The sequence below is a fragment of the Lepidochelys kempii genome, chromosome 9, assembly GCF_965140285.1.
Source record: "Lepidochelys kempii isolate rLepKem1 chromosome 9, rLepKem1.hap1, whole genome shotgun sequence".
Classification (NCBI taxonomy): Eukaryota; Metazoa; Chordata; order Testudines; family Cheloniidae; genus Lepidochelys; species Lepidochelys kempii.
The window spans coordinates 100697753-100715930 of record NC_136388.1 but is presented as its reverse complement, the minus strand read 5'-3'; the positions used below and the strand labels follow the sequence as shown (position 1 = coordinate 100715930).

The following is an 18178-nucleotide window of genomic DNA, read 5'->3' as shown; positions in this document are numbered from 1 at the left end:
GGATGATTAGTGGGAAGGGGGCTGGCAGGTGGGAGGACGGGGGGGCGCGGATGCATGATTAGCGGGGGGGGGCTGGCAGGTGGGAGGCCGGGGGGGGGCGCGGATGGATGATTAGCGGGGGGGGGCTGGCAGGTGGGAGGCCGGGGGGGGCGCGGATGGATGATTAGCGGGGGGGGGCTGGCAGGTGGGAGGCCGGGGGGGGCGCGGATGGATGATTAGCGGGGGGGGGGGCCGGCAGGTGATTTACCTGCCGAAGACACGGCCCCGCCCTGGCGCCGGGAGCCGGCCCGGGAGGTGTCCAACCTGCCGCGGCCCCGCCCGGGTCCCGCCGCGCTCGTCACTGCCGGGCAGCCCGGCGGGGGCGGGGGGCGGATAAAGGGCCCGGCCCCGCGGCCGCCGCTCACTCGGGCAGGGGAGCGCAGGGAGCCGGGCTCATGGGGAGACTGACACCGCCCGCCTGCCTCTGCTGCGGGACAAAGAAGGTGGGGGCCGGGCAGGCGCGGCGGGGGGGCCCCTGGGCAGGTGCAGGGGGGCGCGGCGGGGGGGGGCTCGGGGCCCCTGGGCAGGTGCAGGGGGGCCCCTGGGCAGGTGCAGGGGGGCGCGGCGGGGGGGGGCTCGGGGCCCCTGGGCAGGTGCAGGGGGGCCCCTGGGCAGGTGCAGGGGGGCGCGGCGGGGGGGCCCCTGGGCAGGTGCAGGGGTGTGCGGCGGGGGGGCCCCTGGGCAGGTGCAGGGGGGCGCGGCGGGGGGGCCCCTGGGCAGGCGCAGCCGGGGGCCGGGACCTCTAGGCAGGAGCCCCGAGCCAGCCAGCGGCCCCGGAGAGCCGGGTGTCCCCCCGAAGCCCCGGCTGCTGCCCGGGGCCGGGCTCCATCTCTCCCCCCTGGGCGCCACGTCCCGGGTCAGATTCTCCAGCGCCCGGCGGGGGCCCTGGGCGCGGGTGATCAGACCCCCCCCCCGGGCCACGGCGGCCCCCTCTCCCCCCGCAGGACTTCACGCTGTCGAAGGGGAAAGATGCCCCCGCGGGGCAGAGCGACGAGAACTCGGAGCGCGGTAACTGGTCGAGCAAAACGGACTATCTGCTGTCCATGGTGGGCTACGCCGTGGGGCTGGGGAACGTGTGGCGGTTCCCCTACCTGACTTACCAGAACGGAGGGGGTAAGTTTTGCCCCGTCTGGGCTCCGCACCTCAGCCAAGGCAGCAGCGTCCTCTCCGCTTCCCTGCCGGGCACGGACGCGGAATTCATGGCATTACCCTTTTTGCTCTCCTGCAGCACCTCGGCTGTCCCCGGCTCGGGTCAGATGCTGTGTGTTAGCCAGCCGTCTCAACCCCGAGTCTCCCGGTGGAATGAATGTTCCAGCTGGCACCAGCCTTTGTAATCGGCTAAACCCGAACCCGACCCCGACCCCCGGGAAAGGTGGGGTGGGCCCATCTGGAGTTAGCAGTGGATCAGGGTATTAGGGATGGACGGGAAATGTGAAGTATCTGTTCCAAACTCCTTTCCTATCAGGAAAGTAACTGAAATACTTCTAAAAAGAACAGGAGGACTTGTGGCAGCTCAGAGACTAACCCATTTATTTGAGCATGAGCTTTTCTGAGCTGCAGCTCACTTCATCGGATGCATCCTGTAGCTCACCAAAGCTTATGTTCAGATAAATGGGTTAGTCTCTAAGGTGCCACAAGTCCTCCTGTTCTTTGTGCGGATACAGGCTAACACGGCTGCTCCTCTGAAACCTTTCGAAATACTTCTCTGATGGATTATATCTACTAAGGGACAACCCATCCTAAATGCTCAGTGACTGAGGGACCATCTACACTCATTTCTATATTTGCTGTCTACAACCAACTCTCTGTATAACTTTTCATGAGTGATGTACCTGCGTATTTAGATTCTAATATCTAAATTTAACGGATACAGTTTATCTAAATTTGGGTTATTGCAGATCATGCAGTATGTGTATCTTACAAGTTTTTAAACAAACTTTGTATTTGTGGATAAACTAAGCACTGTACCGGAGTGGGCAAACTTTTTCACCCAAGGGCCACATCTGGGTATGGGAATTGTATGGCAGGCCATGAATGCTCATGAAATTGGGGGTTGGAGTGCAGGGGGGGTGAGGGCTCTGGGGTGGGGCCAGAAATGAGGAGTTCAGGGTGCAGGAAGGGGCTCCAGGTTGGGGCAGGGGGTTGGGGTTCAGGGGTGGGTGAGGGCTGTAGCTGGGGGTGTGGGCTCTGGGGTGGGGCTGGGAATGAGGGGTGCAGGAGGCTGCTCTAGGCTGGGGCCAAGGGGTTCAGAGGGCAGAAAGGAGAATCAAGGCTGGGGCAGGGGGTTGGGGCACGGGAGGGGGTCAGGGGTGCAGGCTCCAGGTGGCACTTACCTCAAGCAGTGGCATATCTCCGCTACAGCTCCTAAGCAGAGGTGCAGCCAGGCAGCTCTGCGCGCTGCCCTGTCCGGAGGTGCTGCCTCTGCAGCTCCTACTGGCTGCAGTTCTCGGCCAATGGGAGCTGCGGGGCCAGCACTTGGGCCTGGGGCAGCATGCGGAGCCCCGTGGCTGCCTCTATGCGTAGGAGCCGGAGGGAGAACATCCCACTGCTTCTGGGAGCCACAAAGAGTGGGGCAAGCCCCGGACCCCACTCCCCAGTGGGAGCTTGAGAGCCAGATTAAAACTCCTGGAGGGCTGTAGTTTGCCCACCCCTGCACTATGACCAGATAGACAGACGCTTTTCTCAACCTGTGTATTATATAATTTTAACATTAGCTTTAATAAAATTTTAAACCTAGTTAGCACTTAATTAGCAACGTCCATCTGAGGCTCTCCAAGCCAGGAGAATAAGATGGGAATCAGACAGATGGGAAAACGAGGTACAGAGAGGCTGTAACTGATTCAGACTTATTCAATGAGCCGGTGGCAGGACCCAAACCAGAATCCAGGTCTCCCATTCCAGTGCTCTGGGGACCTATTCTACTGCCAGGGATGGGTAACCAACCAGACAGCAACATTCTCAGCATTTGGTAATTCCTGAGGCCTCAATCCCGCAAAGTACTTAAGCACGTGTGTAAGGGGGCTTGTAACCTGAGCCCTGCCACCTGGGCCTGAAACTCTTGGTCTTTGGCCCTGAGCGGTCTGGCCACGTGTGTAAAGATTCAGGTTAGTTTGAATGCTCATGTGCTTCTACACAACGGGGAGCTGGAGCCAGTTGTTAAATCTACAAAAAGAAAAGGAGGACTTGTGGCACCTTAGAGACTAACCCATTTATTTGAGCATGAGCTTTCGTGAGCTACAGCTCACTTCATCGGATGCTTATGCTCAAATAAATGGGTTAGTCTCTAAGGTGCCACAAGTCCTCCTTTTCTTTTTGCGAATACAAACTAACACGGCTGTTACTCTGAAACTTGTTAAATCTAGAAGCCCTTTTAGAGCCGGTTGTTCCGCGAGGGAGAACTGGTTCTAAAAGGGCGTCTAAATTGAACCGGCCCAAAGTGGCGGCTTAGGCGCCGACTCCACGGGTGCTCCAGCCCTGGAGCACCCAAGGGGAAAATCTGGTGGCTGCAGAGCCCCCACCGGCAGCTCCCCGCCCCACCCCCGACCCCAGCTCGCCTCCGCTCCGCCTCCTCCCCTGAACGCGCCGCCCGGCTCTGCTTCTCCACCCCCCCAGGCTTCCCGCGAATCAGCCGTTCGCGCGGGAAGCTGGGGCTGGCTGAGAAGAAGGCGGCGGCTTCGCGCCCAGGCCCAGGGAGGCAGAGCGGAGGTGAGCTGGGGTGGGGGGGCACGAGGAGGGCCGCCCGCGCCGCAGCAGGTAACCCGGGCGGGGGGGCACACGCAGGGGAGCCGTTCCCCGCCCCAGCTCACCTCCGCCACCCTCGGTCTGAGCGGGAAGCAGTGGCCTGCTTCTCAGCCCGCCCCGGCTTCCTGCCGAACAGCTGATTCGCGGGAAGCCGGGTGGAGGGGGCGCGGAGAAGCAGAGCGGGGCGGTAGGCTCAGGGGAGGAGGTGGAGTGGAGGTGAGCTGGGGCCAGGCGCAGGGCGGGGAGCTGTCGGTGGGGGCTCTCCACCCACCAATTTTCCCCGTGGGTGCTCCAGGCCCGGAGCACCCAGGGAGTCGGCGCCTAAGGCACCCACTTTTGATGTGATCAGTGGGGGGAGCGGCCGCTCCCCCCCCAGCTACACTCCCCCGCCCCTAGGAGCCAGAGGGACCTTCCGGATGCTTCCTGGGAGCTGCCCCAGGTAAGCATCGCCGGGACTCCCCACCTTGCCTCCTGGCAGGTGCCTCTGGCTCTTAGGGGTGGGGTGGGCACCCACTACGGTGGCCCACGAGACCCTCCTGCCCAGTTCTGGGGGCAGTCAGGGGACAGGGGAGGGGGGTGGATGGATCAGGGGTCCTGGGGGGGCATCAAGGAATGTGGGGGGGTTGGATAGGGCAGAAGGCCCTGGGGGACGGGGGTGGGCAACGACCGCCTCGTGGGGTGAAGAGGGAACCCAGTGTTAAGATTTTGGCAGCTCATCACTGCTTCTACATCTACCTAAGTGCTTTGGGGCCTTGAGACACCCCTGCTTCACTATTGTCAGTGCAATGGGACTAGTCATTTGGGAAAGGGTTACTCATGTGAGTAAGAGTTGCAGGACAGGCTTTAAAGCTGAAATCATTAGACTGAAGTACACAGAGAAAAATAATTGTGATGTGACCTGAAATAAATGACACAACTTTTTGTGATTGTAGAAACAACTACTTAGAGCAGGTTTCAGAGTAGCAGCCGTGTTAGTCTGTATTCGCAAAAAGAAAAGGAGTACTTGTGGCACCTTAGAGACTAACCAATTTATTTGAGCATGAGCTCATGCTCAAATAAATTGGTTAGTCTCTAAGGTGCCACAAGTACTCCTTTTCTTTTTGCGAACTACTTAGAGCAACGATTCTCAAACTATGGGTCTCTCAAACTGTGGATCAGGACCCCAAAATAGGTCGGGACCCTGTTTTAATGGGATCGCCAGGGCTGGCTTAGTCTTGCTGGAGCCCAGGGCTGAAGCCTGAACCCCAATGCTCAGGGCCAAAGCCCAAGAGTTTCAGGCCCAGGTGGCAGGGCTCAGGTTACAGGCCCCTTGCCTGAGGCTGAAGCCCCTGGGCTTTGGCTTTGATTCTCCCCTCCCCACGCCCCCACCCAGGGCAGTGAGTGGGGGGATTCGTTCCCCCCTCCTGGGGTCGTGTAATAATTTTTGTTCTCAGAAGGGGGTCACGGTGCAGTGAAGTTTGAGAACCCCTGACTTAGAGCCTGTTCTGTTTGTTGTTAATGGCTGTTTCTGGTGTAAATGTTGAAGGTTACACTTATCTAGACTTCACAATGCTGCACTCCAATTAGAAACTGTCCCACACTAAATGATGCTCAATGCCTATTTATTTAAAAGGGCCTATTTTAAAGTGACATCCCCTTTTTTACTTGGATTAAAAATAGTTTACCCCCAAATAAAGACTAAAAATAAAGGTCTCTAATCTGTTCACTAGAAGGTTACATTCCATGGGTGCCTTGGCAGCTCCTTCACAGAACCGTGTGGCTGGCTTTACCTGACAAATCTCTGGTGAATCACTTGGCTGAATGCAGAGGCAGGATAGACAAACTTTGGCCTGTCCTGTGATTTATGGAGGTCAGAGATTCTATTTCAGGTGGGAAAAGCCCTAAAGGCCTTAGGGCCAAGTCCAACTCCCATTTAAGGTCAATGGGTGTTGTTGTGTAAGTGCAACACGGCCCGAGTATGAAATTTTACATACATACATTGGAGAGAGAGATGTATGGAATACACAGTGGCATTCTTGGCATACATCTTTTATTGGCATGTGTTTGACCTGGTTGCATTCCTCATGAGTGATGAAGGAGAATTCTAATCCAAAATGAATGCTAATAAAATCAGTTTATCACACTGCACCATGGAACAATATATATGGAACAAAACAGTTATATGAGGAATATTTTAGAATTTAAAAATATTTCATTGGGACTATTTTTTGTATCCTTCTGCCTGTAAGGCAAGGTGCCTTCAGCAAGGCATGTATGCATTTGCTTAACTTTAAACATGAGTAGTTTGCTTGAATTCAGTGGGGTTACATGCTTAAGGTTAAGCATGTGCTTAAATATCTTGCCAAACTGGGTCCCTAGTTTATCGTAAACACCTGTGTGGGTGAAGAGAAAAAATAGATGAACAGCTGCACGTGCATGAATATCAGATCACTTCCTGGGTGCTGATTCTCTGTCACACTTATGCAGTACAGCAAATATGAAATGCTGGTCCTTCTCATAGTACAATAGATCTCAGTAATGAGGGGTGCTGGAACAATTTGTACAGTGCGGGTGCTGAGAGCCATTGAACCAAACTTTAAACCCTGTATATGATGGAAAGCACTTCAAGCCAGGGGATGCGGCAGTACCCCCAACATCCCTATTTCCAGTACCTATGTCCCTGACCCTAGTTTAATGTGGAATTTAGGAAATCATTCATGCAAGTGACCAGCTGAGGCTCTGTATCAGAAAGGAGTCAGCCAACCATATGAAACAAATGACTAACATTTCCATGTTCTAGCCATTCTAACAGAGAGTTGCAAATCACCACTAAGTACAAAGAAGAAACAGTTCATTTCTGTTGTAAATTAAAAAACATAAGCTACCGTAGAATGCAAACAAAATCAAGAGTATATGCAGCCAAATATTGTCTCTGGCTTCCTGGCAGCAGTATGTGTTGGACAGGGTTTTTTTCATCCTTCTTTTCACAAAAGGAAAGTTGTGCCATAAAAATTTGTCCGTTCTAAGTTCCAGAGCCTAGCAAGCTGGCTCAGCGCTTTGCGCCTGTGGCAGCATAGAACGATACATTCCGCGGCATTGGTGAAGAGGAGAAGCAGCTGGTGGTATTGTGCAGGGTCTAAAATGAGTGGTAAAGATTTGTTCTGAATTCCTGTTGTTTATATATTATGGGCCAGACTCTGCTATTTCTACTCACATGGGTAGTGTCTGATTCATGCCGAGCAGCCCCAGCCAAGTAAGTACAGGCAGCAGACTCTAATCACCAGGATTTATATAGCACTATACATTTGCTTGGCACCTACAGAAATAAAAAAGAGATGAGGTCAGTTTTTTGATAATTCAGCCTTTCTATGCGTATGTGCAAACCCACGGTGCAAATACCTGTGGATGAAGTTTTGTGCCTGCATTGATTTGCAGGTACAACTGACGTAATGTGGAAGTCTAAGTACCTGATTTGTGAGTGCAATGTGGTGCACGTTTTATTTTGCTTAAATGATTAAGATTAAAATAAATTTTAATTAATATTTGGTTTTGTAAAATGTTTATTTTTAAACTATAAAATCTAAATTTTGGGCTGAACTATGTTCCAGTGTTCCTGTAAGCAATTACTGAAAGTAAAAAGCAGGTGGGGGAAACTAGATAATTTTAAAACTTTCATATATATGTTATGCAAGTACATCTATTCCCTTTTATTCAAAATATTAAGGGCCCACCATTTCAGCCCGGAGGTAGGGCTTTCGTACTGTGCCTTGAATCTTAGACTTTTAAATAAGTTATTCAGAGATAGAGCCACTTCAGCATCTTTCTGACCTGCTGATGTTTTCCTGTGAAACATATTTTCAGTTGTAGCCATAGGCACAATTCGTAATCATGCGTGAAGGTATATCTGGGATCTATGTGACACAAGCAAACATCTCTGGATAGACAATAGTGCATCCTGTTGTTGGTAAGAATCTATCATTGTGAAAGAAGGAAGGAAAGAAAGAAAGAAAACGAAATACATGAGAACTTTATTTTACAAAACAGACCTGCTTATGTTACTAAAGTTACCTTTAATGGAACCTGGATCAGACCTCCAATGAGTAATTATCCCTTTCCTCTGCAAATACTATTTGATTTTATGGAACACAGTCCTTTAAAAAAAGCAATCTGTATATTCTGTACAAAATAAAAACCACTTTGGTATATTTGCATATATGGCTACACAAGAAGGAGAAGAATTGTGCAGGTATAATAGGTTTTTCTATTTTCCCCAGGTGCCTTTCTAATACCCTACACAGTTATGCTGGCGTTAGCTGGTTTACCTTTATTTTTTTTGGAATGTTCCTTGGGGCAGTTTGCCAGTTTGGGGCCGGTTTCTGTGTGGAGAATATTACCAATTTTACAAGGTCAGTGACATTAGTTTCTTATGTATAGATCTTCTTTTGTTGCTGCTAATAGTCAAAAGTGGATTAATAGTTTCACCATAATGCTTCTGGCTAGTGTCATAAATTAGACTCTAGAGTACACGGTGTGTCATGCCATTTCATGGATGGCCAAACTAAGAGGGCTTGTATGTACTGTAGGGGAGGAAATTGAATTCATGGCACTATATGTGATACATCAGAAGCAGCAATTCTCCAGAGCGCCAATGTAAGTTTATTGTTTTCATTTACTGGCTATGTCTTCTCACTCTATATGCTATATAGGGGTCTGCATGGGACATGCAAATCCTGCATTTAGCTACTCATATTGCACGTGTAAAGAACCATTTTATGCACCTATGCACCTGGGCCTCTATTCCAGCAGTGTGGTCTGTGGGGCACTGAGCCTGCTGCAATCAGAGACATCCCACACCTATGGGAATCAGGATCACGGGGCAAATTCTGCCCTATTTGCATCCATTCTTCTCCAACAAGGATGGATATGAACGAGGGCATCATTGGGCCTGCATGCCCTCCTCACCACCCAGCTGCATTAAGATAGGAAAGGAAATTACATTTTTAATCATATTAAGAGCTTTATTTGCCTTTACTGATCCTGTATATTAGTAGACAACAAAAAGGAATTATATCCAGGCATTTACTGTTCCTTACCAATTTCTGCCTGAAAACTCACCAGAAACAACAAGGCACTGCACACAAGCTTCCAAAATCTGCACTAAATGAAAAGAAGGATGGATCCAACCCAAAGGCAGTTGGGTCTATGGAGATAGCCAGGGCTGTGTGTGTGTAAACGTGTATGTCATATATACTCCCCAAGATCATTGGAAAAGGTTTGGTAGGTTGACCTCAAACTTACAAAGTTCCTTTTGACAAAGAGAGAGCTGCAATGTCCTTGCAAACCGCTAGTTTATGCTGTCTTTCATTCACTGATGCAACTAGCAATCGCAATGAGATCTCTACAAGTGATGCCATCAGCCCCAGTTTTGTATAAGTTTCCTTTCATTTTTTTTCGAGACACCCAGACCAAAATCCATTGAACTTCAGGGATACAGAAAATCTAAAACCTCACCCAGAATTCACAAACAGCTCTGATTTTCCTACATGTCTGGCCCAAACCCTGGATTCAAACCCTCATTTGGGATATTCAAAATCTGGATCCAGTCCCTAATTTTGTGGCTTCAGCCCATCTCTAAGCTTGTTACTGTCCAGGATAAAAGGAATGAAGGTAATTCTTCCCGCTGATGTTGTGCTTTTTCATTTAACTAGCACAGATATTTTCCACCTCTATATTTAACACGTTTCTTTTAGCGATGCAGCCTCCCTTTTCCCTCCTTTCTGTCTTCTTCACCAGTCCTTTCTTCAGCTGCAAAGAGCTGGACATGGTTCCCTTTAGCACATGATTCATTGCTCCTTGTATTGGCTACAGAGAATCATGTAGTACATTCCCCTTTCTCCCCGCTCACAGTCTATTGCCACTGTTTCCTTCTTTCCTGGTAGTCTCGGATCTGATCTCCTCCCCTCCCTAGCTGGGCTGCCCTGGTTCTTTAACACTAATGTGTACTCTTGGACTAGCATGGTGCATTTTCCCACTAACTCAGTGTGGAATGCAGAAGACTCTCCCTTACTTTATCAAGTTTATATTTATCTTTAAAATGATGTAAATAACCTAATAGATTAGCCTTAATGATCTTAGTCTTACTGCTAAGAAAGATCAGTAAGGTTAAGTTGTTAGTTTATTTACACACAGAAGTGGAACGTCTTTGCAGACTTTAGCCATACTGTGCCTATAGAAATCAGCCATGTCCGAATTTTCTCTTCAGCACTGGACTCCCTTTGGTATCTGAACCAGTGAAATCTGGTCTCCTCTCTTTGGCCTAGACTGCCTTGGCGTGGATGTTGTATTCTGTTCTGTTCTTACTCTGCCCTCTTCACCATAGCATCTTCGTCCTCCGTTTGGCCACTCCACACACTAACATTATAGGCTCGTAGACTTTAAGGCCAGAAGGGATCCTTGTGATTTTCTGGTCTGACCTTCTGCACCTCGCAGGCCACAGAACCTCACCCACCCACTCCTGTACTAGACCCCTGACTGCGGGCTGAGTTACTTTCTTCCTGCTGCTGCGCTGCGCTGACCCTTCCCCCCTACATTTTCAAGGAGGTATGTAGCATCGGGATTGGGTGACTACGTTCCCTCCAGCTATTAAAACGTAGTGTGTCTCCCCTGCCAGCTCTGCAGCAAGACTGAGGCTTTTTTTGTTTATTGCAACCTGTAAATCCCAAGGTGCACCCTCCTTCCGGGCAGACAGGCAGCTTTTTTCAACATTGAAATGGAACATGTATATATTTGTGTCCTTTAATTCTGTCTCTTCTCTAGCCTGATTCCAATAGATCAGGATGCAACAGGGACAATACAAATAGGTATCTGGGTTTTTAAACATTACAAAGTTCTACCACTTTGAGTTTGAAGGTCAAGTACCACACTCTGTCATGGGATCTCCTCAAGAGAGCTCTGCCTACACCACATGGTATAAGATCCATCGTGAACTTTGCTCTGCAGTAAACTCGCTCTACCTTGTGTTTGCATGTCACTTTTGTCTGGTCACTTTCTGATGTCACACCAGCCTTCACTGCTTCCTCTCTGTGCATGTGTGGAACTCCTCTCAAAACCTGGCAGTGAATGAAGAGTGCTTTGAAATGAACCATGTTCATTGTACATGTGCAGGGAATTGAGATATGCCCAGGGTTTATTCACAGGGAATTGTCTTTGCCTGGTGTATATACCCAGCAATACTATGCAATCCAGTGGATAGTAAAATAATTTCTAGGCAATGTGGAGGAAGAGTAGAGAAATGTGGAGTTCACTGAAGTTGATGATTCACATTTTCTTTATCCTCTGTTTGGGTTGGATGATGAAACTTTCACTCTCTCTTTTCTAGGAGTGGGAATCACGATGGTGGTCATCACCGCCTTGGTGACGGTCTATTACAATGTTATCATTGCATATGCCCTCTACTATTTGTTTGCCTCCTTCCAAAGTGTGCTGCCGTGGTCAGACTGCTTTGCGTGGGCAGATGAAAATTGCAGCAAAACACCTGTAGGTATGGTACTTTTAAATAATCCACACTATTACTAGGAATAATTCCATTGCTTCTGTTTCCCAGTAATAAACAAAATACATTAAAAAGGGCAGTAGTGGGATAGTTAGTTGGCCATGATGCTGCTGTCTACTTTACCTTGACAACCTGTTGACACCTGGACTGATCTTCTTTCTGTCTGCCTGTCGCATTTGCCCATATGATCTGTTGGGAACTAGAATGAATCTTCCTCTCTGCCTTTCTGCCCATCTTTCCTTCTTCCTTAGAATAACAGATTTCTAGACTAGTATAAAATCACCAAAAATACCACACTGCAATTTCATTAGTGCTTCATGACAAAGAAATGGCCTTCCTAATGCAAAAGAAATGCCTACGTAGTGCATTCACCTGAGGTTCTTCCAAAATCCTTTATCCTATATGTGTGGCTTTGTTAACACCATGTGTTGGATGGGCATTGGCTTCATGTTTCATCATGTCTTTAGATAATATTTCCAGGCTATTGATTGGCTGTGTGCATGCATGATTTAAAAACTGTAATTATATTTTAACATTGAGATTTCCCACCCCACAGTTAAGTTTAATAATTTATCATAGACTGCAGTTCTGATGTGTTATTTAACAATTTTACATTTATAAATTTCAAGGAGATACTCATTTAAAAGACCAATACAAATGTTTCACCCCATATTAAAAGTGTGCTGGATTGGTATAAGAGTCAGACAAATTGCCCCACAGTACTGCACTAAAATTTCACCAGGGTTTCATGTCAAATAAATCCTCATGCTGATAGTGATCTTTAATGCTTTGATCAACTCTTGTTTGGCTTAAATTGTAGCCAAGAGATTTGCAGTATATTTTAAAGAGAATTAGGAATAATGCCAGTCTGTCCCGATCAGTATGATATGGGATTGCTATAGATGAGTGTGAACTGAAATACTGGATCTGGCCCTTAGATTATCAAAGAGTTTGAAAGCCTAACTGTACCTAGATCTGATTTTTGCAAACATTTCCTATCTTTACATTAGGCCAGCCAGGTTCCCAGAGCTGAACACATCAGACCTGGGAGTGTTTGGATATGGAGCCAAATCCACATCTGAAAGTGGTGGCGGGGGCCTGTTTGTAGTTACCACAAGAATACAAACTGTAGCGATAACAGCACGAAAAAGGCCCTAGCTGTAATCAAAGTCTGTTTCTAATTTCACCACTGAACATTAACAACCCTGTCTCTTTTAGTGCGTGATTGCAATACGACCTTAGCAGACGGGACAGTCATTCACACAAACTACTCGTTTGTCTCCAGCAACAATCTAACCTGTCTCAATGGCACCTCAACGTATAAAGAAGTGCAGCCTCCCAGTGAGCAGTACTGGAAGTAAGTATACCACCTTCATATTGCTAAAATCAGTATGCACTGGATGGGGTTTGGAGGAGCCCTCTCTGGAACTCATACCACTTTCCAGAAACTGCTTTGGGCCAAGCTCATGGGACTGCAAACTGAAGTGAGTAGTTCTGTCCAGGAAAACATTAAATACTGAATCAGGGTGACAAATGTAACACAAGTCACAGAGAAGCATAAGAACAAATTTATAACTAAGAAATAAATAATAAAATTAAGGAAGTTTTCTCCCCTTAAACTCCCAAACATAAGGCATGTTCTTTACGATGTTGAAAATATTCATCCTTTCATATACCTGTCATTACAGGACACTTTCCAAGGCAGGTTAGTGTTCATAATGTGCAGGTGTTTCATCTGCATACCACACACTTAGGTGTATGATTCACTGCTGTCTGATGATTAATGGAGTAATAAGCCTTGCCGGAGTAGGCATTAGCATGCCTTCAGTTCATGCCTTGTGGGTGGGTGGGGGCAGAAGCTGTACGGCTCCAGACACCCTGGAAGAGTATCACTAGTGAATTAGTGCTCACCTTAGCTTGGTTTGTTGCTGTTACAATACAAATCTTTCAGAACCACTCTTGCCTTCGCTATTTCAGGTTTTTCTATGGTGTCTGTCAACCAGGCACCTGGAGCTGTACTAAAAGACCATAACACACAAGTGTTTTTCTCCTAGCATTACCCCACTGGCCACTTGCACCTTCACTTTCTTACAGTTATTTATACCAGCTAAGGACAGTAACTCCGATGAAGAAAATCTGGCCCTAAATTGGAATCTACCTACTTCCACTTTTATAATGGTATTTGAGCTGGCAATGGGTGGAAAGACTAGTCAGTTCATTGGAGAGGTGTTTTCCTCCAACTCCTGTCAGCCAGTGCTGGGCTCGTCCTTTTAGTTCATAGCCCAAGCTGGCTCTGTGCAGTAAAGTTATCGTTTTAAAAACAGCACAGTCGTGTCTATACACCTACTGAGCGTCAATCCGAGGCAGGGTGGAAAGGAAAGCACTGGTTTCTCTTTGAAGCCTGCAAAGAAACCAGCTTTCCTATCACTCCGAGCCTGGCCTGCTACCCAGGAAGTCAATGGAATTTAAGTACTTGCTTGAAATCAGCAGATGTTTAAAAGGATACATTTAAGAGCCCTGCTAGGAGGCAGGGGCGGAGTGGGGCTGACAGGCTGTGCACCAATGGAAGTTGACGCATGGGTGTGACATCACCAGGTAGACAGACATGAGCATCCCCTCTCCAGAGTGGCTCTGGATAATCAGTGGGACTCTTCATGCTAGCAGCTGCCACGCCCTGTTGCAAGTGACGCGATGCTGATCACGATGTTCTGTGCTTTCAGTAAAGTGGCCCTTCGCCGCTCTGGCGGGCTGGATGAGACGGGTGAAATTGTCTGGTACTTGGCCCTCTGCCTGCTCCTGTCCTGGGTGATAGTCGGAGCTGCATTATTTAAAGGGATAAAATCTTCAGGAAAGGTAAGTCAGGAGGAACCCATGCTAGATTTCTGGGACTGATCCTGCCGGGAGATGATCCCAACTTCAATGGCAGCTCAGCACCTGGTGGGGTTAGGCCCTGATTCTCTGGCCCAGAACACAGGCGATTTCTGACTTTGCTGCTGCTGTTTGCTCATATTTTCCATGACACACATAAAGCACATGGGGCCCGATTCTGCCACCCTGACCTAAGCTCAGTGGTCCCTTATCCCACCAGGAATGGTGCTATTGGGGCTTTTTATGATCGTGTGAGAGACATCGGTTGAGTTCCTCTTATAGCCTGGTCTGTTGTGAAGCATGTGCGCGTGCACACACTGGGCACACACACTGCACACCCAGTATGCACATGCATGATGTTTAGCCTGAACGCATGGGCCCGATCCTGTGGATAGTTATGCACACGCCGCTTGCTGCTGCACTATAAAGTCTTGTCTCTGTCAGTGGGAACCCCCTATGCTGTAGTCAGGGACTAGGCGTGAGGCCCACTGAAGTCCTGGGAAAGCCCCCAGTCTCTTGTGACTCGGGCTCTGAGTCCAGGCCCTGCAGCTCTTCTGGACAGAGACACATCACCGCACATCAGTGCTCCAGCCAGAGGGGAAAAGCCTGCTGGATTGGCCTCGCTAGTCCTCAGGCGATGTCTACACTGTAGTTAGAGGTATGACTGCAGTACCCGCAGATGCTGGCTTTGAGCTAGCTCGCTCCTGTAACATAACGGAGAAGCCGCAGCAGCCTGGGCTGTACAAGCCCCCCCATGGCCGTGGGTATGCACTCAAGTGGCTAGCCCGGCCTGCCACAGCGTCTCTGCTGGTATTATTCGAGCAGGCTTCTGACCAGTGCACACAGATCTTTCCTTCGTAACCCCAAGTCCTCCCATCCAGCCAGGCTCCCTGACCAGCCTGAAAATCCCCCTCTCCCCAGGCCATGATCGCCGGCGGATCCGCTGCAGCTAAAGAGGGCTCCTCTCCCACTTTCAGGCAGGGGGCGACTGTTAACTCATTTTCCTACGTGCGGCCTGGCCCCCTTGCCCAGTTTCTTAACTCCCGATTCTGCTCTCATTCTTCTCTTTGCTCCCATCTGTTTCTTCGTCTCCCTGGCTCCTCCGGTTCCTTGCCCCCATATCTGTCTCCGTCTGCCCCCCTGGATCTCTGTCTTCCTGCTCCTAGCTAACTCGATTTTCTTTCCTTTCCTCCCATGATGTCTGTCTCCTTCTCTCCTTGCTCCCCCATCACTTTTCTCTGCCTCTAACTCTTCTCCGCAACACAATTTTCTGTCCCCTTCTCCTGTCTCTTTAGGCCACAGCGGCTTCCATTCCAGACTGTAGTTCCTCCCTATTCCTAGGGGTCTTTTGGCCTATAGGCCCTTCTCTGCCAGCAGGAGAGCAGGAATGTCCCGTGGGCCATTAGAAGGAGGCTCTTGATGCCAGTGCAGCCAGTGTGTTGGGGTGCAATCCTACAGCATGATGCAATGCTGGAGCAAGGCGGAACCAGCCAACCTGGCTCAATTACGGACGTAAACGACCGTGAAACCTGCAATGAGCACCACCTCCAGGCTTGTTGGTTGTTTTGTTTGTTTGTTTGTACTATGCTAGCGCATAGGAGCCCCCCTTTACAGCCTGTCACCCCATTGTGCCATGCGCTGTACAACTGCAGGAAAACAGACAGTCCCCGCCCCAAAGAGCGTACAGCTCCCTTTGCTCAGTAACTGAATCTGCTCCCATGGTTTTGTTCGACGTTTTCAGTAAATACGCCGCTGCCAGCCAGCTGGCTTGGGCAGGTCCTGAGGTGCTCACCGGGACAGGTTGGACGAGGTTTGTTTGCCCCTGTTGTGCCCAGTTTGTGAATCCAGACTGGTAATTTGTAGAGAAGAATGAGGGAAGGGTCACGTCCAGACTTGAATCCCGACTTTCCCAGCCCCAAGCTGAATCCAGTAAATGGTTTGTTTGGCTCAGGCCCAGGTCATTTTTACGTAGCATTTCCCCCCAAGCCTAATGCCTCTCCCTCCATTTCTCTTGGCAGGTGGTTTATTTTACAGCTGTCTTTCCCTATGTGGTCCTCGTTATCCTGCTTGTCAGAGGTGCCACCTTGGAAGGGGCTCGGGACGGCATTGAGTATTACATTGGAACACAGTCCAATATCACAAAGCTGATGGAGGGAGAGGTGAGGCTCAGGGGTGGTTCTGAATGCATAAAATATTTGCTTGCGGGTAATTACACAATCTCAAAGCCTATAAAGGCTTGCATGTGACTTGGTTTCCAGAATACAATAGCTTCCTTCTTAACCAGCCAGACTCCTCTTATCCCTCCCTTCCAGGGATTATCTAAAATTGGATCATGCCTTCCAGAAACCCACAATTACAGTGAAACCCCCTATCCCCACCTAGAGCTCATTTATCCAGAAGAAGGGCAAGTCCACTGCATCATTTGAATAAAGAGGGGTCCGGGTAGGGTTGCCTGCTATCACAGCTACAGCTGAGGTTTCTGTGTTACCATCCTCTGTTTTTCTGGAGTGTGTAACTTTACTCGCTAAACATGGACATACCCTGTGGCCTGGTGATAAAGGTCTCACCATGAGAGTGAGTATTAGGGCCGCCTGCTTTGGTTGGCATGAATTTCAGGGCATTTTATCTGCAGGTTTCATGAGTGTCTGAGCTTCAATTTTAGACTGGTCACCTAAAACTATGCCTTCCACTGGAAGTTAGATCAGGACAGAATAGGGGGTGGGGAGCAAGGGAGGAGACTTGCTCCTAGCATGGATCTTCTGTGAGGTTCTCTCCAACCTCAGCTCCTATTTTAAGACCAAAGCTCAGGTGTGGTTCTTCCTAGCGTGCTATAATAAAGGCTGGCCGGGGCTGGGAACAGCACTTAGAGCCTTTCACGCTTGGCTGTCCATTCAGATCTCACCTCTGTCACAGTGATGGCTGTTGCCATGTTATTGCGGGTTGGTGTCCGGTGCAGTTTGGTTCTCAGTGGATGGGTGTCTGCTGCACATCACCTGAAACATTGGTGTAACCAGGGACTACCTCCCCAGTCATAGAGGCAATTCTCCCAGGTCCCAGTCTGAGGAGCATGGGTGGGACAACGTGTGTGGGAGCTTCCACCGTTGCCAGCCTCTGCTGTCTGTTTTATTTCTACATTGGTATTTCTATGGCGTTCATATCTCAGCATCTCCCAGACACCTCAGTGAATTTCATCTCTCCTCGCTCCTGTGCAGTAGGAAAGTACTATCCCCACCGGTCTTACCTATTGGGAAACTGAGATACAGAACATTTAGGTGACTTTGCCCAAGGTCACACAGGAGGTCAATGGCCGAGGTAAGAATTGAATCAAGATCTCCTGGGTTCTGGTCTAGTGCCTTAAGCACAAGACCAGCCTTCATGCCCTTTGGATAGGAAACTTCACTCCCTGGGTTCATTGATATATGGCACTTCTCACTAAAATTCTCATAACATTTTTTTAAAAAATGCAGCATCCCTTACAGGACACTCCTAATGGGTTAGAACAAATATTTGGGGGTAAATAATATAATAACCTACGTCCAAATTATTTCTGGTTTAGGTTTGGAAAGATGCAGCTACTCAGATATTCTTCTCCCTGTCAGTGGCCTGGGGGGGCCTGGTCGCTCTCTCCTCTTACAATAAGTTCCATAACAACTGCTATTCCGATGCCATTGCTGTTTGTTTAGTAAACTGCATCACCAGCGTGTTTGCGGGATTTGCGATATTCTCCGTTTTGGGACATATGGCTTTCCTGGCAGACAGACCCGTCTCTGAAGTTGTAGACTCAGGTTTGTTTGATAGTCTCAGTATTCATCACAAAGACTTCTTGTCTGTCACACTCTTGAGTTGTTTTCTAAACCTGTTTAATCTCAGCTGCTCTGACCGTAGTTTATTGGTGCCAAGCACTTTCAGCGTATAGAGGCTTGAAAGAAGGAGGACGTTTTGTCCTCGTTTTCCATCACTAGTTGACTTCATGCTGTCCACCATAAGTCAATGGAACTT

At 49.0% G+C, this 18178-nt stretch overlaps 1 protein-coding gene across 4 annotated transcripts in view; it reads left to right on the top strand.

The window, feature by feature from the left end:
- Window positions 1–242: 242 nt before the first annotated feature.
- The window catches only part of SLC6A14 (solute carrier family 6 member 14), a 28420-nt gene continuing 10484 nt past the window's right edge, over window positions 243–18178 (top strand). For 3 of the 4 annotated variants that reach the window (XM_073358559.1, XM_073358564.1, XM_073358563.1), the window contains exons 1-8: window positions 243–482; window positions 984–1152; window positions 8034–8165; window positions 11138–11299; window positions 12530–12668; window positions 14032–14164; window positions 16198–16338; window positions 17736–17964. In XM_073358559.1, coding sequence (XP_073214660.1) covers window positions 435–482; window positions 984–1152; window positions 8034–8165; window positions 11138–11299; window positions 12530–12668; window positions 14032–14164; window positions 16198–16338; window positions 17736–17964 — 1153 coding nt within the window. In that variant the 5' untranslated portion in view covers window positions 243–434. The remainder of the gene's footprint in view (window positions 483–983; window positions 1153–8033; window positions 8166–11137; window positions 11300–12529; window positions 12669–14031; window positions 14165–16197; window positions 16339–17735; window positions 17965–18178) is intronic. The other variant, XM_073358560.1, reaches the window with a different exon arrangement.